The sequence below is a fragment of the Populus nigra genome, chromosome 13 (assembly GCF_951802175.1).
Source record: "Populus nigra chromosome 13, ddPopNigr1.1, whole genome shotgun sequence".
In the NCBI taxonomy this organism is placed as follows: Eukaryota; Viridiplantae; Streptophyta; class Magnoliopsida; order Malpighiales; family Salicaceae; genus Populus; species Populus nigra.
The window spans coordinates 4,151,152-4,169,405 of NC_084864.1; the positions used below are offsets into that span (position 1 = coordinate 4,151,152).

An 18,254-nucleotide genomic window follows, 5' to 3' on the forward strand; every position below is an offset into this window, starting at 1 on the left:
ATCTTATTTAAACAGTCAATGACTAAGATGCTGAAAACAAACATAATTTGACATAACAAACACATCCAATGCTATAATATCTAAATCATAATATTATTAATGAAAGAATAATAATTACCATTGATCATTGAAATGTTAAGTCAAATCACATATAATTTTTCTAATATTTAAGGGATAATAACAAGATGTTAAACATTATACTTGATCTTCATATATAAATCAATTAATTTGTTGAACATATAATGAGTTAAATTGTTTAATTTATTTAATCTTATTTTATTAGAATTGTGATTTATAAATCAAAATATTAAGGAACTTAACGAGTCACACATATTAAGAATCATTGGTCAAAAACTAAATTTAGATGATTGATCGATTGTGATTTGATTGTAAATAAGTTTTAGAAATTAAGAACTATAATATAATTAATACAAGAGATTACAATTCTAGACCTAGAAAAATCAAGTAGGGACTTTATTAAATAAACTTCTAAAATTATTTTAAAATAATATATGTGATATTTTTAGGGGATAAGTGATATTTTACCATTTATATGGTAATTAGATTTTCCCAATAAATATAATGTTATACCTTTATATTTTCTTGAAGCTATGTTACAAAACATATGATAGAGAAACACCTAAAAACATTAAAAAAAAAAGGAGTTAGCACTCAAAGTGATAGTGAACCTCTCTTCTAAAAAGGTTTTAAGAGATATTTTATTGGTGTTTCATGTAGATTATTATTAAAGATTGAACACTTAGATGACTTGCTGTTTGTGATAACCCGATTTTGAAGAAGTTAATCAAACATAAAAAACATCTAATCTTCAAGTAATCTTCGCTCAAATCTTAAACAACCTTAGATTATTTAACGGGTCCTTAGGACTCCTAAAAAAATTTAAATTATTGTTTTCATTGCGTTTATATGTTTTAGAAAACCTAACAACATTGTTTTTCATTAATTGTACATGGTTTATATAACTCAGAATTGAGGCAACTTTTGTAATGGTTAATTAAATAACCTCCAACCCTAGGGTAAGATCATAGTCTTTAATTCTACAAAAATATTGCTCTGCAACTAAACACACATATACATGTTCACACAACTTCATAAGATTTTCATCTCCTATCTAAACTAACTTAAGCATCGAAGGTCCTCAAACCTATAAAGGAACTTATTTTATAAGTCATGTAGATGTCAAAGCTTAATATTGTTTGCATTTCAACTTTCAATAACCTTAAGACACCGTTCTCAATAGAGGTTTTCAACCTCATCACCGGCTGACCTAGATTTTTGTAAACTTCTCAAAAGGTTATCCCTTTAGATTTGAGGACTCACAAATCATATAAGATATCTATGTTAAATAGTAAAATCATTAATTATTAATAGAATTATATATATGAACTAGTCCATTGACCTGCGTTTTACTGCGGGTTAGACTAAATTTTTTTAAAACATAAAAAAGAATACTAAGAGCGTGAGGATTTTTTTAGCAATGCTATTAAACCCGAGCAACTAGTTAAATCTTGAAATCTCTTAACCTAGCTCATTGCTTAGTGTGAGTTTCCAATTAAACCATTTAAGAGCTAATCCAATGTGAATTGGTTGATTTAATGGGTTTAAAGAAAACCTGGATAATTAGAAAAAGCATGGATCAATAAAAAAATCAAGAAAGATTTTTTTTAAAAGTATTGAAACAAGTAGGTAAATCTTGAAATCACTTGACCTAGCTCATTGCTTAGTGTGAGTTTCCAATTAAACCATTTAAGAGCTAACTCAATGTGAATTGGTTGATTTAATGGGTTTAGAATGCGTTTGTTAACGCAGCTGCGGCTGCGTTTTATACAAACGCAGCTACCAGATGTTTGGTTACACAAAAAAATGGATTTTACTATTCATGGGTTCCACATTTTTCAGCGTTCCAACCACAGCTCTCACGAAGTAGCTCCTAGCTGCTTTTGTTTCAACAACAAACAATGGTTTTTATGCACTGTTCATGCTAATTAATTAGCATGAATGGTGCAACTTTGGCTACACTGTTCACGTGAATAGTGTAGCCAGCTATACTGTTCCAGTCGAATTGGTTCTGGCCACACCGGTTTCAATTCAAAGTTTAAAATGTATTAAACCAGCTCCGACCCATTAAAATAAAAATTATTTTTTATTTTTTATTTTTTAATTGTGTTTTATTCAAAAAATTAGTGTTTAACATTATTCAATGACACTATATAAAGTAGACAGAGATCGCTTGACGACGTAGCATTTGCAAAATTTGATCGCAATCCCAATTTTGTTCCTGATTATATTTTACCTGATGTTATTGCGCGCTTAAGAAATCAAAAAAACTGTAGTCCTTGTCGGATGTATTTCATACGTGATGGAATTGTAGATATTTTACTAGAACAATAAAAAATATTTTATATAAAGTATTGCTTATTTCATGATATAATAACAATATTTAAATCTACAATATTTAAATTAAAAACCATCAATATTAATAAATATTTTTTAAAATTATTTTATAACCTCAATTTCAAAAGCATTCTTAACCAAACACATTAAACTACTTTTTGTTCAACCTCAATTTCAACCACAGTTTTAATCAAACATCTATTTTTTCAAACCAATCTCAACTAAAAATACTTTTTATAAAACAACTTTTATCAAACCATAATCACAATAGCTACCGCAATATCAAACACACTACATTGGATAATTAGAAAAAGCATGAATCAACTTATAAAAAAATCAAGAAGGAATTTTTTTTAAATTATTGAGACGATGACATATTGGATGACCTTAGTCACACGTGACTCAGTTCATGAACTTAGCTAGGTTTAATAGCTTTTTTAAAAATATTTTTTATCTAATTATATGATAAAAATTAGTTGTTCGTAATTTTAATAATCAATCCTAAAATAGACGTTTGTTTGAGACCGTGATAACCCTAAACAAAGCAAGGAAAAAAATTAGACCCAAATTAAGTGTTGTTTTGTATTTATGGGCATTATAATAACTTAACTTTGCAAAAAAGAATAAAAAAGAACAAAGGACACTAAGGGAGTTATCAACTCCCAACGTGAACCAACAGCCTTTATGCATTGAATTCCTAAATATTGATGTAGCTTTTGAGTTAAAATCTAGTTTGATTCATTTACTATCTACTTTATATGACCTTGTAAGTGAGGACCTTCACAAGCACTTGAAGGAATTCCAGAGGAACAAATTAAACTAAGGGCTTCCTTTTCTTCTTGGCTGATAAGGCAAATGATTGACTTTATAACCTTCCATCCGGATCTATTACCACATAGAATGATCTAAAAAAGGAAGTTTTTGGAAAAGTTCTTTCTGGCTTCAAAGGCAGGTACCATCATAAAAGAAATCAGTGGAATTTGTCAGAGTAAAGAAAGGCGCTTTTGGGAGGCAACCCAAGCGTGGTGTTGCACCACGACCGACAAAGATTTTTTTTATTTGTTTAGTAAATTTTATTGCTTTCTTTATTTTTAGTATTGTTTAATTTGATTTTTCTCCACCATATTTTCTCCTAAGACTATATTCCCTTAGTTGGAACTGCAGAGCACACTGAATGACATACTATTTTTTGGTTGTCGAATTAGCTCTTAATAATTAAGCTATACAACATTGCTTAAAAGGAAACACATTCAGAGCAATTTGCTTTACTTCCTCATCTCTCTTTAGTATAGTCATTGAGGGTGATGTCTATATTAAGTATGAGGGGATTTAGGGGCTTTCCATGTTGGTGGAATTATACTTTGTTTTTAACCTTTCTATATTGATGGCATTATGCTCTGCTTTGACAATTCTAATATGCTTGAATCTTCATGTTTTAAAATCAATGATTTGGAGGTTGTTTGTTGCAAATGTAATTTTCATATTTGTGGGACCGAAATATTTTTTTTATGATGGTGATATTTCAATATCTTAATTGTTAATATCATTAACGAATTCTTAATTGAGCTTGTTAAAAAATCATAACATGATTGAATGATGATTTGGCTTTTTTAAAAGATTATTTAGTCAAGCTATTTTCTTTAAGACCAAAGTAATTGGATTTAGTAGACACAACACTGTAAGACTTTGAGTCTTATGATTGACACATCTATATTGATTTATATTTTTCTTTCATGTGTGATTTTTTTCCATTGGTATTGTTTCTTCAAAACTTGCTCTGATTCTAATCAAGACCATATTTTTACATGCATGCTTAAACATGATTAATGTATTTTTTTGTTATATACCTTATATAGCCTACTAACCCATATTTTGATAAAATTTTCCTTTGAGACCCCTTTTGAATTTATGGACTTTTTCTTTGATTATAAACCTGCATTACAAACTATAAACCAAACAATGTATTACCTAAGTCGTAGAATTAATGGAGCATTGTACATCATTATACAAGCATAGGAAATACATGAAATAAGTGTGAGAGTGTCTTAAATTTATAAGTGGCTATGTCAGGTGTCGCGGGGTGCGAGCGTCACGACATCGTCTGATGACGGTGTAGCTTTTGTCGTGCCTGCCTAATGAGGTGTAGTGTGTTAGGAAGGGTTTTTGGATTTAATTATAAAATTATGATTAATATTCAAGAGTCGTCACCTAGTATTATGGTCACTAGGAACCTATTGTCTGCGAGAGTCTGGGGTAAGGGACTGGTTGTGCAAGGGGAAGATGCATCACCTCCAGTGCATCATACCTAAGATAAGCTGCATTGTTGTTTGATTGTTTTTTAGGTTGGATTTCTATTCGTTAGTCTTTTCGAAGGTTTAAGGTAGATCTCACTTCATGAGAGAGTCTCTACCTTATTGGGTTAAATTCTAACCATTCTAAAGTCTAAATTTTAGCATCACATTTATTTACACCTTGTATCTTTAATACCTGAGAGTGTACTTTATCGTATAATTTTATACCCCACAAATATTAAAGTCTACATCTAGACCCTAATAAAGATTGGAAAAAGTTTTTTGATATTTTGGTCAATCCCTAATGGATGATCATAAACTGGTTATGATATCTATTTTTAATTTATTTTCAAAACATGAGAAAGATACAATTTTTTAATGAAAATATACATTGAAAATTTTTAGGATTTGGCGCATATATGAAAACAAAAGATAAATTTTTTTTTTGCTTTTGAAAAGGGAAATTAATTTTAAAGTTTTTGATATTTTTTTTGAAAATGTTTTGAATGTTTATTGAAATATATCGGAGAAGACCGAGTATTTTAATACCGAATTTGTATTTTACAGTGTAAATCTATGACCCGATATCGTGTAAAATAGATAGAAAAATATGCGAGAAAATCACAATTTTTTTTAAAAGGGTTCTTGAATTTTTTTTTTGGGACCGGACTTGGCCCAACCATGTAGGTTGGGCCTGAACTGGCCTGGCCCAAAAGAGATGTTAATTAATTTGAAGAACGTAAACAATAGTTCACATTCTGCATGCAACTTCACAGTTACAGACGATGGGAGAGAAAAATGGGAGGCGACCTGGCGGAGGGGATGGAATTGCTGTTATTGGCCTGGAGCGAAGTGAGCGGAGGTGCTAGTGGCCGGAGTCGGCTGTGAGAGGAAGAAGAAAAAGTTGCAGAGGAGAGAGAAAGGTTGGAAGGAGAAGAGATAGAGCCGTTTTGGCTGCTTGGTGGTCGGTTGGTGGTTGTGTTAGCTTCTTGCGATGTATTTGGTGGCTTAAGGGCTGGTGGTCGGTTGGTGGTTTTTGGCTGATTTTCTCCTCCCTCAGGGCATGAAATTCACTTTTATTTATAAGCGGTAAAAGTGGGCAATCTTGTATACACTAGGGAAAAATTGCAGCCCTTGATTCAGTTGGGAAGGATCCCAACCATTGGTTCAAAGTAGACATTCTTAGTTGTCAAATCTACAGGAAAAAGGCTGACTGAGTTGGTCTTTTTAGACTGGCACCGACGCTGATGGGTTGTCATTCAACCTGAACGGGCCATATGGGGTTGTAGAGAAATTGCAGAGGATCATTTGCGTGCAAGATTTGTCAATTTTGATGGACGTTAGATGTATTAAATGCATCTGCAAAGTAGCCTCATTGAGTTGTCATTTCAGATAAAATTAAAGAAGAAGATGAACAATATTAGAGTTCTGTTTTTGGCCAAAGTTCATTTCAGTCCTCCCTCTTTAAATTTGATTTAATTGCACCCATAATTGAACCTATACTTTTGATTTAGTGCAATTTAACCCCTGCTGAACTTGAATTAGAACCCTGAATTTACGAGCCTTTTGCATTGTGGTCCATGGTCTCGGTTTTATGCAATTTAACCCCTAATTAACCATTAAACTTTCAATTTCTTCAATTTCACCCCTGGTTTTGGTCAGTTAAGCCCCTATAGTTTGGTGCCTTTTGTAGTTTGGCTCTTGACTGCGAATTTTATCAATTTAACCCCTAATTAACCTAAAAACTTTAATTTTCTTGCAATTTGGCCCCTAATTTCAATCAATTAACTTGGTAAAAATTAAATTTGGTATCTTAAAATTTCCAATCTTCTGAATTAAACCCAAATTAAGCTTCCAAACTTAAGTTTTCACCAATTAAGCCCCAAATAAAATTAATTTGACCCATTTAAAGTATAATTAAGTCCTTGCACTTAATTAAATCGTTCATTTGGACTCAAATTAATTCAAATTGGCCCATAATTAAATCAAATTGGCCTATTAAAAATTTAATTATGTCATTGGATTTAATTTTATACAAATTCGACCAATAATCATTTAATTTGACCTTCAATTTGCATTTTTTTTGGCATAATAAGGTACAAATAGACCTTGAATTTCCTCCGAAATTTCAGCTTGATTCCCCGACTTGCTTTCTCCACATTGCCAACCTTTATTTTATTTTTTTGATTTTTATTTTGAAAAAAATGGTTATTTTTGGGGAATAACCCAGAATTGGGTTATGATATCAGGTGCGAGGGAACAAGCTTTTACTTTGAAAAAAAATGCAAGCCACATGATATTATGATGGCAGATTGAGGAATTTGTTTTATCTTTTATATCTTTGATTCTTAAAAAAAAATTATAATGAAGGTTTGAAGTTTTATAAGGGTAAAAGATCATCCTTTAGTTTGAACAAAAATTTTGTTCTGTTGAATGATCAATTTTCCAATAAATTAGGATAATGTTGCTTTAATATTTGCCAAGTTTAAAATGGCAAGAAGGAGTGCTTAACATTCTATATCTTGTTTTAGGATATTTTGTTTCATTGGTTTCAACGACTTTTAAGTTACTTTACTAAAGATTTCCTACCTTAAACCAAGCCACATTATAACCCTTGGAAAGATCTTATGATTTGTGAAATGCATGTAATCTAAATGGTGGAGAGTGAGATGATTCACAAGCTTATGGTAGATCATTTTTATTGAATTGAATTTGAGTGAAATATTAACTTTTCAAACACATGAGAATTAAGTGTTCATTTATGTGAGGTCTACTATTTGGTTGTTTTATTGTAAAATAAAAACACTTGAAAAACAATTTTAAATTGATTGGAATGTCATTCATGATATGTTATGTTGGTTTGAGAGTTTAATTGTTATTCGTTGATTGCATTAAATTTTTTAAATTGAAAAAGTAAAATTAAAATTTTGCCTAAGGATATGCAAAAGTTAAGTGTGAGGGAATTTGATAAGTATAAAATATACATATATTTTTATTCATTTTAACTATGCTTTTTAATGTATTTTGAGCTTATTGGAAGTTATTTTTATGAGTTTGGCATGCTTAAGAGACTTTATGAATAAATTGCTACAAGATAAGAATTTTTGCATTTTATGTTTTGGACCTTGCTTCTTGTGATAGTTTTTTCACTAAGTTATAATTTTCAAATATGAATGTGGGATGAATAAAAGTTAAAGTACACATCAAACTTTTTAGAAAGTTATGGGTAGAAATCCGAGTTGGTTTGGATCTCTAATCAAACCTGCAAAATCGAGCCGAAATCTTACTTGCAGTAGGATTCTCTACTTTTATATTACAGATTCAAACGGGCATATATTGAGCCTCAAATATTGAAATCATGCAATTCAAAAGCACAAAATCATCTACACATTTAGGATCACAGCTTTTATGAAGGATGCCAGGTCAGATAAAATCGTTTTGAAGATGAAAATCCAAATGCAATCTAAAAGACAAGATTGATCTGATGGGAAAACTAACGGTGCCGAACATGCCACTACTGCTGAGAGTTTGACATAGAAACAGTGGGCCTTAGGATCCAAAAAAGGTGCAAACCAAGCCTCTAACATTCCATGAATGAAAAAATATAGCTGGAACAGCTGGATATTGCAAGAAACCAAGTCAGAAACAAAGTCTAAGTTGTAGTAACGTCTAAATTACAGCAGAGTCGTGATAACAATAGAGTCAACTTTCAACACAAATTCTAAGAGATTTCACCAACCTTAATAACAAGATAAGGAATGAGGAATTAAATAACATTAAGGACTCTTAATTAGGAGATGAATCTTAGCGAAAGACAACAACTGAAAAAGAGAATAAAAAAGCAAATCACAACAGAAACAACTCTTTTATTCTTCTTTGCAACATTCTTTTCTCTTTATTTTTGTTAATTTTTCAGCAGTTATAAACTAAACTTTGGTTTTCGGTTCAAGAAGAATATACACTATCTCCATTATTAAGTTGTGAGAAGTAACATTATCATTGTAATTCTTTCATATTCAAGTACTTATTTATATTTCAGAATTATGCTATTGATTATGCATATTGATTTTTTTTAGATGATATATATGTGCTTTTTAGTTTCTTTCAATCCATAATTGTTATGAAGCAAATAAGTTTAACTTGATTGCTATAACTATCACTTTAATTTATTAGGGAGGAATAAACTAAGTTAAATTGCTTAAGCTTTTGAACAGTTGCTTAAACTAAATTTCACAGACTTTTCTCCTAAAGTTATTGCCAAGTGAATTGAAATTGCTTTTCAATATTAAATTCGTTTGATGGTAAGAAATTGATTAGAAAGCTTTATCTAATTACTTTACTCATAATCTCCTCAATTCCCCTTAGCTTTAAGGCATAGTTTTTAAACCTGACCTGGGGAGTGACCTCGTCAAGAGACCGAGTTCCGGGTTTTCCAGGTTTGCCTGGGTCAACCCCGGGCGAGTCTGTGTAGTTAAAAATAAAAAATGAAAAAGGGAGGCTGAAGGGGTGAAGTGTGGACCAGTAGAGTGTGGGAGAGGGATAAATATGACGTTGTTGTTTGTTTTGTGCAGAGAAAGGGCACTTAATCTCATTGCCATCTCCTCACAAAGTTTATCTTCCCTCTCTGGCTTCATCACAAGCAACCAACTGTCTCTTTTTTTTGAACCATTTGTTTTGTGCAGGGATGAACATGATCTGTTGAAAGCCCAGAAGCATAGTCCTTGCTCCTTGATGCCTCCATGAACACGATCTGGTTTCTACATGCTTTAAAACATTAGCTAGAAAGAGAGAGAGATGTTAAAGACTTGATGGTGCTGGTACTACCTGTTGCCTCTCTCTCTCTCTTGAAACTATGAGTTTCGTCCCTGTTGCCTTTCTCTCTCTCTTGAAATTGTGAGTTTGGTCCCATTTAAGTTACAGTCATCAACTAGAAAGAACAAATGGGAACAGTAGCAGATGAGCAGTGAATGGAGTTGCCACTTTCTTCAACAATAATAGAAAGTCCAAAGTAATAAAGCGAGAACGCAACAAGGATTCGAAGTTTTTCATAGATCACTAACGTTTACCCTCAAGATCTCCAAACTCAGATCGAGAACCCAACTCCAAAACACCAGGTCTCGTCTGGGTTTGCTCGGGTCATGGGTCGACCCGCCGGGTCGACCGGGTTTTGCTGGGTTGTTGCCCCAGACGGTTTTTTAGTAAACCCGGACCGGTCCAGTCACCGGGTTGACCGGGTCTCGGGTCGACCCGCCAGGCCGGTCCAGGTTTAAAAACTATGCTTTAAGGGACATCGAATTTATTTGCTTGAATTGAAAGGATATTTATTTTACTTCGATAATCAACAAATTTATAAGAATAGATGTCTAGATCTTTAAACTTGAGTTCACGAGATATCAATTTATTATTTTTATTTTTTAAATTATGTTTCATTAGTATTTTTATTTTTTAAATTATGTTTCATTATTATTTTTATTCAAATCCTCTATTCTTTTTTATTTCAGTATATTATAGAAACATTAAACAAATTTTCCTTTGGGTTTGATATGGTTTTCATAATCATGCTACAAATTTATTTTGTTTGTGATAATAAAGCTAGAATTATATTTTGGAAGTTTCGATAACCGACCAATCCTTATCTCTAAATGTTGTATTTTTACCATAATTCCAATCCTAATATCTTCTATTTAGGCTATAAAAAAGCTTGATTGAAAAGAAAGAAAAAATTTAAAAATTAACTTTTTTTAAAAAAAGCTGATAGGATGTACCATGGCCAATCCTTATCTCTAAATGTTGTATTTTTATCATAATTCCAATCCTAATATCTTCTATTTAGGCTATAAAAAAGCTTGATTGAAAATAAAACAAAATTAGAAAATTAACTTTTTTAAAAAAAAGCTGATGGGATGTACAATGAACCATGACCAATCCTTATCTCTAAATGTTGTAGTTTTACCATAATTCCAATTATAATATCTTCTATTTAGGCTATAAAAAGACTTGATTGAAAAGAAAAAAAATTAGAAAATTAACTTTTTTTTAAAAAAGCTGATGAGATGTACAATGAACCATGAACACTAATCCATGATGATGGTGTCGATGATGAAGAAGAATTTAAAAGCTAATCCTTGATAATAATAATAATAAATGGTAATTGAAGAAGGCTATTAAAATATAATATAAAGGAAAATAATTTTAATGTGAATAATAAATATGTTTTAAATAATTAAACGTAAAAAATTTAAATTTGTAATGAATAATTTTCAAATGAAAACACCACCTTATATAATATGTAAAAAAGTAAAAATAATGCTATAAAAATCTATTATTTTTCAAATGATAGTACATTTTTTTTAATAATTTTTTAATTTATCAAATATGAATTGATGAGGATAAAGATAAAAAAATCTAAAAATAAAAAAAATAGGACACAAAAACATAATAACTGAAATTATCCAAAATATATATAAAAATCAATCTAAAATAAAAAAAAACCAACATGAGAAATGAAACTGAAAAAATCAGTTATTTTTTTTATTGAACTCAATTTGATTTAGCTTGAATTTCAGATATTACAAATAAAAAAATAAAATTGATAAATAAAAAAACTAAAAATTAAAAAAAATATTATATATAATTAAACCTAAATAAATAACCAATTCTTTTATATAAAACAGTCAAAACTTTAATAAAAATAACCTAGCTTTTTTATTTTTTATTTTTTTGACTTATTTAGATTTATTAAGTTTTAATAAAAATAAAATAAAATCAATTGAATATATTAGTTTTATTTTTTTATTTTTATTTAGTTTAAAATTAAATAAAAAAATTAATTCTATTGAATTTCTTAATCCAAAACTTAACCATTTGAATAATCCTTATCAAACGACTATTATTTTCAAATCAAATTCCTAATAATCGTTTTTTTTTTTTTCCTGTTTTTGTATTTCTTGACTTGTCGAGTAAGTTTACATGAAATAAAAAGGAAGCAACTTCTTTCCACTTAACCCATCCACTCTCTCTCTCTCTTTCTCTCAAGCAATCTAGGGTTTCAAAATCCCCAATTTCGAAGCCCTCAAATCAAACCAAATCAATATAGTTGACGCAAACCCAGTTCAATTAACGAGCTAGGGTTTCTGAAATCTCAATCAATGCCGGAAACTATGGTTAGCTCTGCGGGTGGACTGCTGGCTATGCTTAATGAGAGCCACCCTTTGTTAAAACAACACGCTCTCTACAATCTCAATAACTTTGTCGATCAATTTTGGCCGGAGATCTCTACTAGTGTGCCTATAATGTAAGTCTTTATTGTAAAGATTGAATCTTTTTGGGTTTTCTTTGGCTAGGGTTAACAGGTCTCTTTTTTACTGGATTTCGATCTGTTTTTGAACCACACTTTGAATAAATAAGACTGTTCAATGTTGAAAATAAAGTGATGTGTTTTATGAGGAATCTTGTGTTAATTTAGCTTCAAAGTTTGAATTCTTGGGGTTTTCTAGTGAATAAGAGATTCCTGAAGTATAGGACTTTTTTTGGTGGTTTCAGAGATGGGGTTTTAGTGTTGGGTAATTAGGATTTGGGGCTTATGAGATTGAGAAGATTTCAAGGTTTTATTATTTGATGGGATTGACTTGAATTCTGAAGTTAAGATTCGTGTGTTTTAGCTTGTTGTTTTGTATTTATAATGTGATTGTGGATATGAGTTTTCCGTAATTTTTTGTTGTTATTCAGAGAGAGTTTGTATGAAGATGATGAGTTTGATCTGCATCAGAGGCAACTTGCCGCTTTGCTTGTTTCTAAGGTATTGACTTTCTTTTTCCTTGTGTTCCTTCTCCATCTCTCAGTCCCTCCCCTGTATGTCACATAGAAAGAAGAGGAAAAAGAAGAGAATGGATTGTAGAATTCAACAATGTCAAACCATCCAAAGTCCGCCTCCTTATCCGTACATATTTTATGAAGTTGTATACTTGTATCTTATTAGGAACCCTTGTTTGCAACATTTAAAAACAAAAATGCCTCAAATAAAAATGCCTAGATTAAAGTAGGCAAATAAACTGATAAACCCTTGTTTAAAACTGATTAAAGTAGGCATTTGAGTTTTTGGACAATGACAACCTTAGTCCTGTATTAAAATGAATTACTGTTTCATCTTCAGGTTTTCTATTACTTGGGTGAACTTAATGACTCACTGTCGTATGCCCTTGGAGCTGGATCCCTCTTTGATGTTTCAGAGGATTCTGACTATGTTCATACTCTTCTTGGTACGTTACTCATCAACTTGCACTATTTTCTTTACCTACAAACCAGTGAAATTACTGTAAAGACACCTAATTTTTGGCATGCCCCACAATTACCTTTAAATAGGATGAGATGTTACGACAATTTTTCATAGCATGCACGAAGTTGTCACACTGTATAGTTCAAGCGTCTATTGTTTTGTCATATATTTTGTGAAGTGTTTCAGGGATGTTATAAGGATACTTTACTGGTCTACTTATATTTTTTCTTTGTTCCTATCTCCAGCTAAGGCTATTGATGAGTATGCTAGCCTAAAGTCCAAGGCAGCTGAATCCAATTCTGATGGAGCTGATGTGGACCCTAGGCTGGAAGCAATTGTGGAGAGATTGCTAGACAAGTAACATAAATTCATTTATTTTTTATGCATCTTTGTACTACTAGTTATCTTATTGTTTCTCCATTAGGTGCATCATGGATGGAAAGTACCAGCAAGCTATGGGAATTGCAATTGAATGCCGAAGATTAGATAAACTTGAGGAAGCTATCATGAAGAGTGATAATGTCCATGGAACTCTGTCCTATTGTATTAATGTTTCCCATTCATTCGTTAACCGCAGAGAGTATCGGCTTGAGGTTAGTTTGTTTGCATTCTAGCTTTCCTAACTAATATTGTCCCATGTTATTGTCATTGCATGGAAGTGATCATGTGGGAGTATGTTCAACACTGCATACAAGCTGTTATGTGTATTGTTTGTTGATTGTCCACCGTTACAATTGATAACATTGTCTTTGGTTGGATAGGTTGACATTTGTTATGAATTTTATGTCATTTTCTATCTTTATCACAGTTTTCCAATTGCATTGGGTAATACTTAAATTCTTTATTTTGTCTACTGGTCTTAAAACATGAAATCATGAATGGCAATGCAATTTTTTTGTTGTAAAATATTGGATGCTTTTCGGGAATTAACACTTGGTGTTTTTCTGTGAGTGTGTGTTTGTGTTTCCTCATTCTTTCCAGTTCCTTTATTTTTTCTGATCACCTGTCCATACTGCGTACCATGTTGCATAATCTCTGGTTAGTTATGAATGTGGTAATGGATTCTGAATTTCATAGATTTTCTTGCTGTTTGGCTTCTTTTATTAAAAATCACCCTATATGGAAAGTTGTTGAATGGTCTATTTATTTCTATTGAAGAAGATTTGTGATACAAGTTGATGACTGTTTGCTGTTTGCTGTTTTTTGTTTTGTTCTTTTTTTTTTTCCTGCAGGTCCTCCAGCTTCTTGTTAATGTATATCAAAAGCTGCCTTCTCCTGATTATTTGAGCATTTGTCAGTGTTTGATGTTCTTGGATGAGCCTGAAGGTGTAGCTAGCATATTGGAAAAACTTCTACGCTCAGGAAACAAGGATGAAGCTCTGTTGGCATTTCAAATAGCTTTTGATCTTGTGGAGAATGAGCATCAGGCTTTTCTTTTAAATGTTAGAAACCGCCTTCCACCTCCAAAGTCTCAAATTTCAGAGCCAGAACAGCCAAAATCCTTGGTTCCAGATTCATCTCAAAATGAAAATTCTAGTGCTCCAGAAGATGTTCAAATGACAGAAGGAACCTCATCTTCTACCGTGCATGAACCAGATCCAAGTGAAGTAGTGTATGCTGAGAGGCTGACAAAAATCAAGGGAATTTTGTCAGGAGAGATGTCAATACAGCTGACTTTGCAATTCCTATACAGTCATAATAAGTAATGCTAAAAAGTCCTGTCATTTTTTTATTAATTATCTTAGCTTCCTATATGCCTTTTTAGTGAATAATACTTGTTATTTGCTTATAGGTCTGACCTCCTTATATTGAAGACAATCAAGCAGTCTGTTGAGATGAGAAACAGTGTCTGTCATAGTGCAACTATTTATGCTAATGCAATTATGCATGCTGGAACAACTGTGGATACATTTCTCAGAGAAAATCTAGTGAGTCACACATCTTTGGTTTATCTTTTATTTTATTATTTTTTTTATTCTTTGGTCTATGCATGTCTGTTTGCAGATTTTTGTGCATCCTCATAATTTATGCTCAACTATTTTTGGCTTATATATCATGTCAGGACTGGTTGAGCAGGGCGACAAATTGGGCCAAATTTAGTGCAACAGCAGGTCTTGGTGTCATCCACAGAGGTCACTTGCAGCAGGGCAGGTCACTGATGGCCCCTTACTTGCCTCAAGGTGGTGCTGGTGCTGGTGGTGGAGGTAGTCCATACTCAGAAGGTGGCGCTCTCTATGCTTTGGGACTCATTCATGCCAACCATGGCGAGGGCATAAAACAATTCCTTCGTGAAAGCATACGTAGCACCAGTGTGGAGGTGTGCTAACTGTTCCAATTTCCTATTGCTTTCTATAAGAATAAAGACATGTAGTTAATTATGGAGTTCACACTGAAATGTTTTGTTCAGGTTATTCAACATGGTGCATGCTTAGGTCTTGGTTTGGCAGCTCTAGGAACCGCCGATGAAGATATCTATGACGACTTCAAAAGTGCATTGTATACTGATAGCGCTGTTGCTGGTGAAGCTGCTGGTATCAGCATGGGCTTGCTCATGGTTGGGACCGCAAGCGAAAAAGCTAGTGAGATGCTTGCATATGCGCATGATACACAACATGAGAAAATCATCAGGTAAGTATGGGGTTCATTTTTGGTTATTGGCTGAGCCCTTGGATTTTATATTCTGCTTATTTGCTTATATATTCTGCATATGCTGCAGGGGATTAGCATTGGGAATAGCCCTTACAGTTTATGGAAGAGAAGAAGAAGCAGACACGCTAATCGAGCAGATGACACGGGATCAAGATCCTATACTTCGTTATGGTGGCATGTATGCATTGGCATTGGCCTACAGTGGTACAGCAAACAACAAGGCCATTCGCCAGTTGCTGCACTTTGCTGTATCAGATGTGAGTGATGATGTCAGGAGGACTGCTGTTCTTGCACTTGGATTTGTCTTGTACTCTGAGCCAGAGCAGGTAGGTTCTTGTGTTTTTCATTTTCTTTTTGCACTCCATGGCCCATGGTTGTTATTGCTGTTGTCTTTCCAGTATAAATGCTTGACATCGTTTTGGATTAAAATCATCTGTTGATGTTTTCAAGCTCATGCTTGGTTCCTTTGTAGTTGACTTTTTTTTATGTTCATTACACAAACACATGGATGTGCATTTCTATTCTGTTTTCTGATTATGTTATAACTTTCTGCACTGTTAAACTGCAGACTCCTCGAATTGTCTCCTTGCTTTCAGAGTCATATAACCCACATGTACGATATGGTGCGGCTCTCGCAGTTGGCATCTCCTGTGCAGGCACTGGCTTGAGTGAGGCTATATCATTGCTAGAACCTTTGACGTCAGATGTTGTTGATTTTGTTCGTCAAGGTGCCCTGATTGCAATGGCTATGGTCATGGTCCAGATGAATGAAGCCAGTGATTCTCGTGTTGGAACATTCAGGTATTGCAATATAATGTTGTATTTTTCCATCTGATTTACTTAACTAAGTCTAACATTTGGTGCATTTTAATCATCCTGCCCCTTTTACAAAGCTTAACCTCGCTTCTGTGAACCTGTTATTGCAGACGGCAATTGGAAAAAATAATTCTTGACAAGCATGAAGACACAATGAGCAAGATGGGAGCAATCCTCGCTTCTGGAATACTTGATGCTGGTGGTAGGAATGTGACTATAAGATTGCTCTCCAAGACAAAGCATGATAAAATCACTGCTGTTGTTGGCCTTGCTGTTTTTAGCCAGTTTTGGTACTGGTATCCTCTTATCTATTTCATAAGCCTGGCATTCTCACCCACAGCTTTTATTGGACTCAACTATGACTTGAAAGTTCCAAAATTTGAGTTTATATCAAATGCAAAGCCTTCTCTGTTTGAGTATCCAAAACCAACTACCGTGCCTACCATGGCGTCTGCTGTCAAACTTCCTACTGCAGTTCTGTCAACATCAGTGAAGGCCAAAGCTAGGGCCAAGAAAGAAGCAGAGCAGAAAGCTAGTTTAGAAAAGGCGGCAGGAGCTGAGTCTTCACCTGCAGCAACAAGTGCTGGAAAAGGAAAAGCATCTAATGAGAAGGATGGGGATGCTATGCAGGTAAATATCAATTATTGATGTTTCTTTACATTGTGTTGATGTGCAATTGCATCTTCATTTTGAATGGAGAAACAGAACTGCTAAAATATATCAGTCCATTTTATTCTGATGCTTTCTCCAGTTTTCAAGATTGGATTATTTACTGCGTTGATTGCCTGTTTTGACAGGTTGATGGGCAACCAGAGAAGAAAGCAGAGCCCGAGCCTTCTCATGAGATTTTGACAAACCCAGCCAGGGTTGTTCCTACCCAGGAGAAATTTATTAAATTTATGGAGGATAGCAGATATGTGCCAGTGAAGTCAGCACCATCAGGGTTTGTTCTCTTGAGAGACCTGCAACCAGCTGAGCCCGAAGTGCTTTCTCTTACAGATACACCTTCATCTACAGCATCACCCGCTAGCGGTTCAGCCACAGGACAGCAAAGTTCTGCATCAGCCATGGCAGTTGATGAGGAACCCCAGCCTCCACAGCCTTTTGAGTACACCTCGTAATTCTGGTAATTTCTCATGTGGTCTCTGCTCAGGAGTTCGGTCTGTAAACTTTTTTATTTCTTCATATATTTCAATGTTTTGAGGGGCTGGGGAAGGAGAATGCGGCAGTTAGAATTTAATTCCCAATCAAGAATTTATTTCTGCTAGAATCTGGTGCTGAACAGAGTCCAAGTTTCTCCCATTATTTAGGACGAGTTACTGTGCCTTGTGTGCCTCTCCAATCTTTGAAGTGAAAACCTTAGATCATATTGTTTCTCCTATTTATCTACGAGTTTAAAATCAACTTAGACCGTCTTTCCTGTTTCCAATGCAAGTTATATTTGATCTCAGTGTTGTCAACTAGCATTTTTTTTTTCCCTATTTGTTGTTTGAAAGAAAATTTTTGATTTTCCTTTTTCCATTTTCAGTGGAAATTATATTTGATCACAGTAACCTTCGTTTGGGACATCTACCTTGGTAGCTAAAATCTCTCATAACCAGGTGCAGGCGGCATTTCGTGTGCAATTCTTGTGATTTGTAATGTTGTGTCTCCTTGGACCCAAAGCTCATCGAGAAGGGAGAAAAACATTCATTTGTATCATGTGAACCATGTAGCTCTTTTTTTTTTTTTTCAATTTCATGTAGGGTGACAAACAGCATCGATTCACGCCTTTTGGCATTCAATGGATCGAATGGACTTCTCTTTTA

At 33.3% G+C, this 18,254-nt stretch overlaps 1 protein-coding gene across 3 annotated transcripts; it reads left to right on the forward strand.

The window, feature by feature from the left end:
* Positions 1 to 11,685: 11,685 nt before the first annotated feature.
* On the forward strand, positions 11,686 to 18,254 carry LOC133670340 (26S proteasome non-ATPase regulatory subunit 1 homolog A-like). 3 transcript variants are annotated; one of them, XM_062090820.1, is made up of 14 exons: positions 11,686 to 12,000; positions 12,435 to 12,504; positions 12,859 to 12,964; positions 13,227 to 13,338; positions 13,406 to 13,574; positions 14,214 to 14,683; positions 14,774 to 14,909; positions 15,044 to 15,298; positions 15,389 to 15,609; positions 15,698 to 15,956; positions 16,199 to 16,431; positions 16,557 to 17,076; positions 17,244 to 17,572; positions 18,048 to 18,254. In XM_062090820.1, exons 1-13 carry the CDS (start codon positions 11,855 to 11,857, stop codon positions 17,565 to 17,567), a joined length of 3,021 nt encoding a protein of 1,006 aa, XP_061946804.1. In that variant the 5' UTR covers positions 11,686 to 11,854; the 3' UTR covers positions 17,568 to 17,572; positions 18,048 to 18,254. The 3 variants fall into 3 exon arrangements, with proteins under 3 accessions (XP_061946804.1, XP_061946803.1, XP_061946802.1); XM_062090819.1 differs by having other exon boundaries at positions 11,687 to 12,000; positions 17,975 to 18,254; XM_062090818.1 differs by lacking the exon at positions 18,048 to 18,254 and having other exon boundaries at positions 11,687 to 12,000; positions 17,244 to 17,896.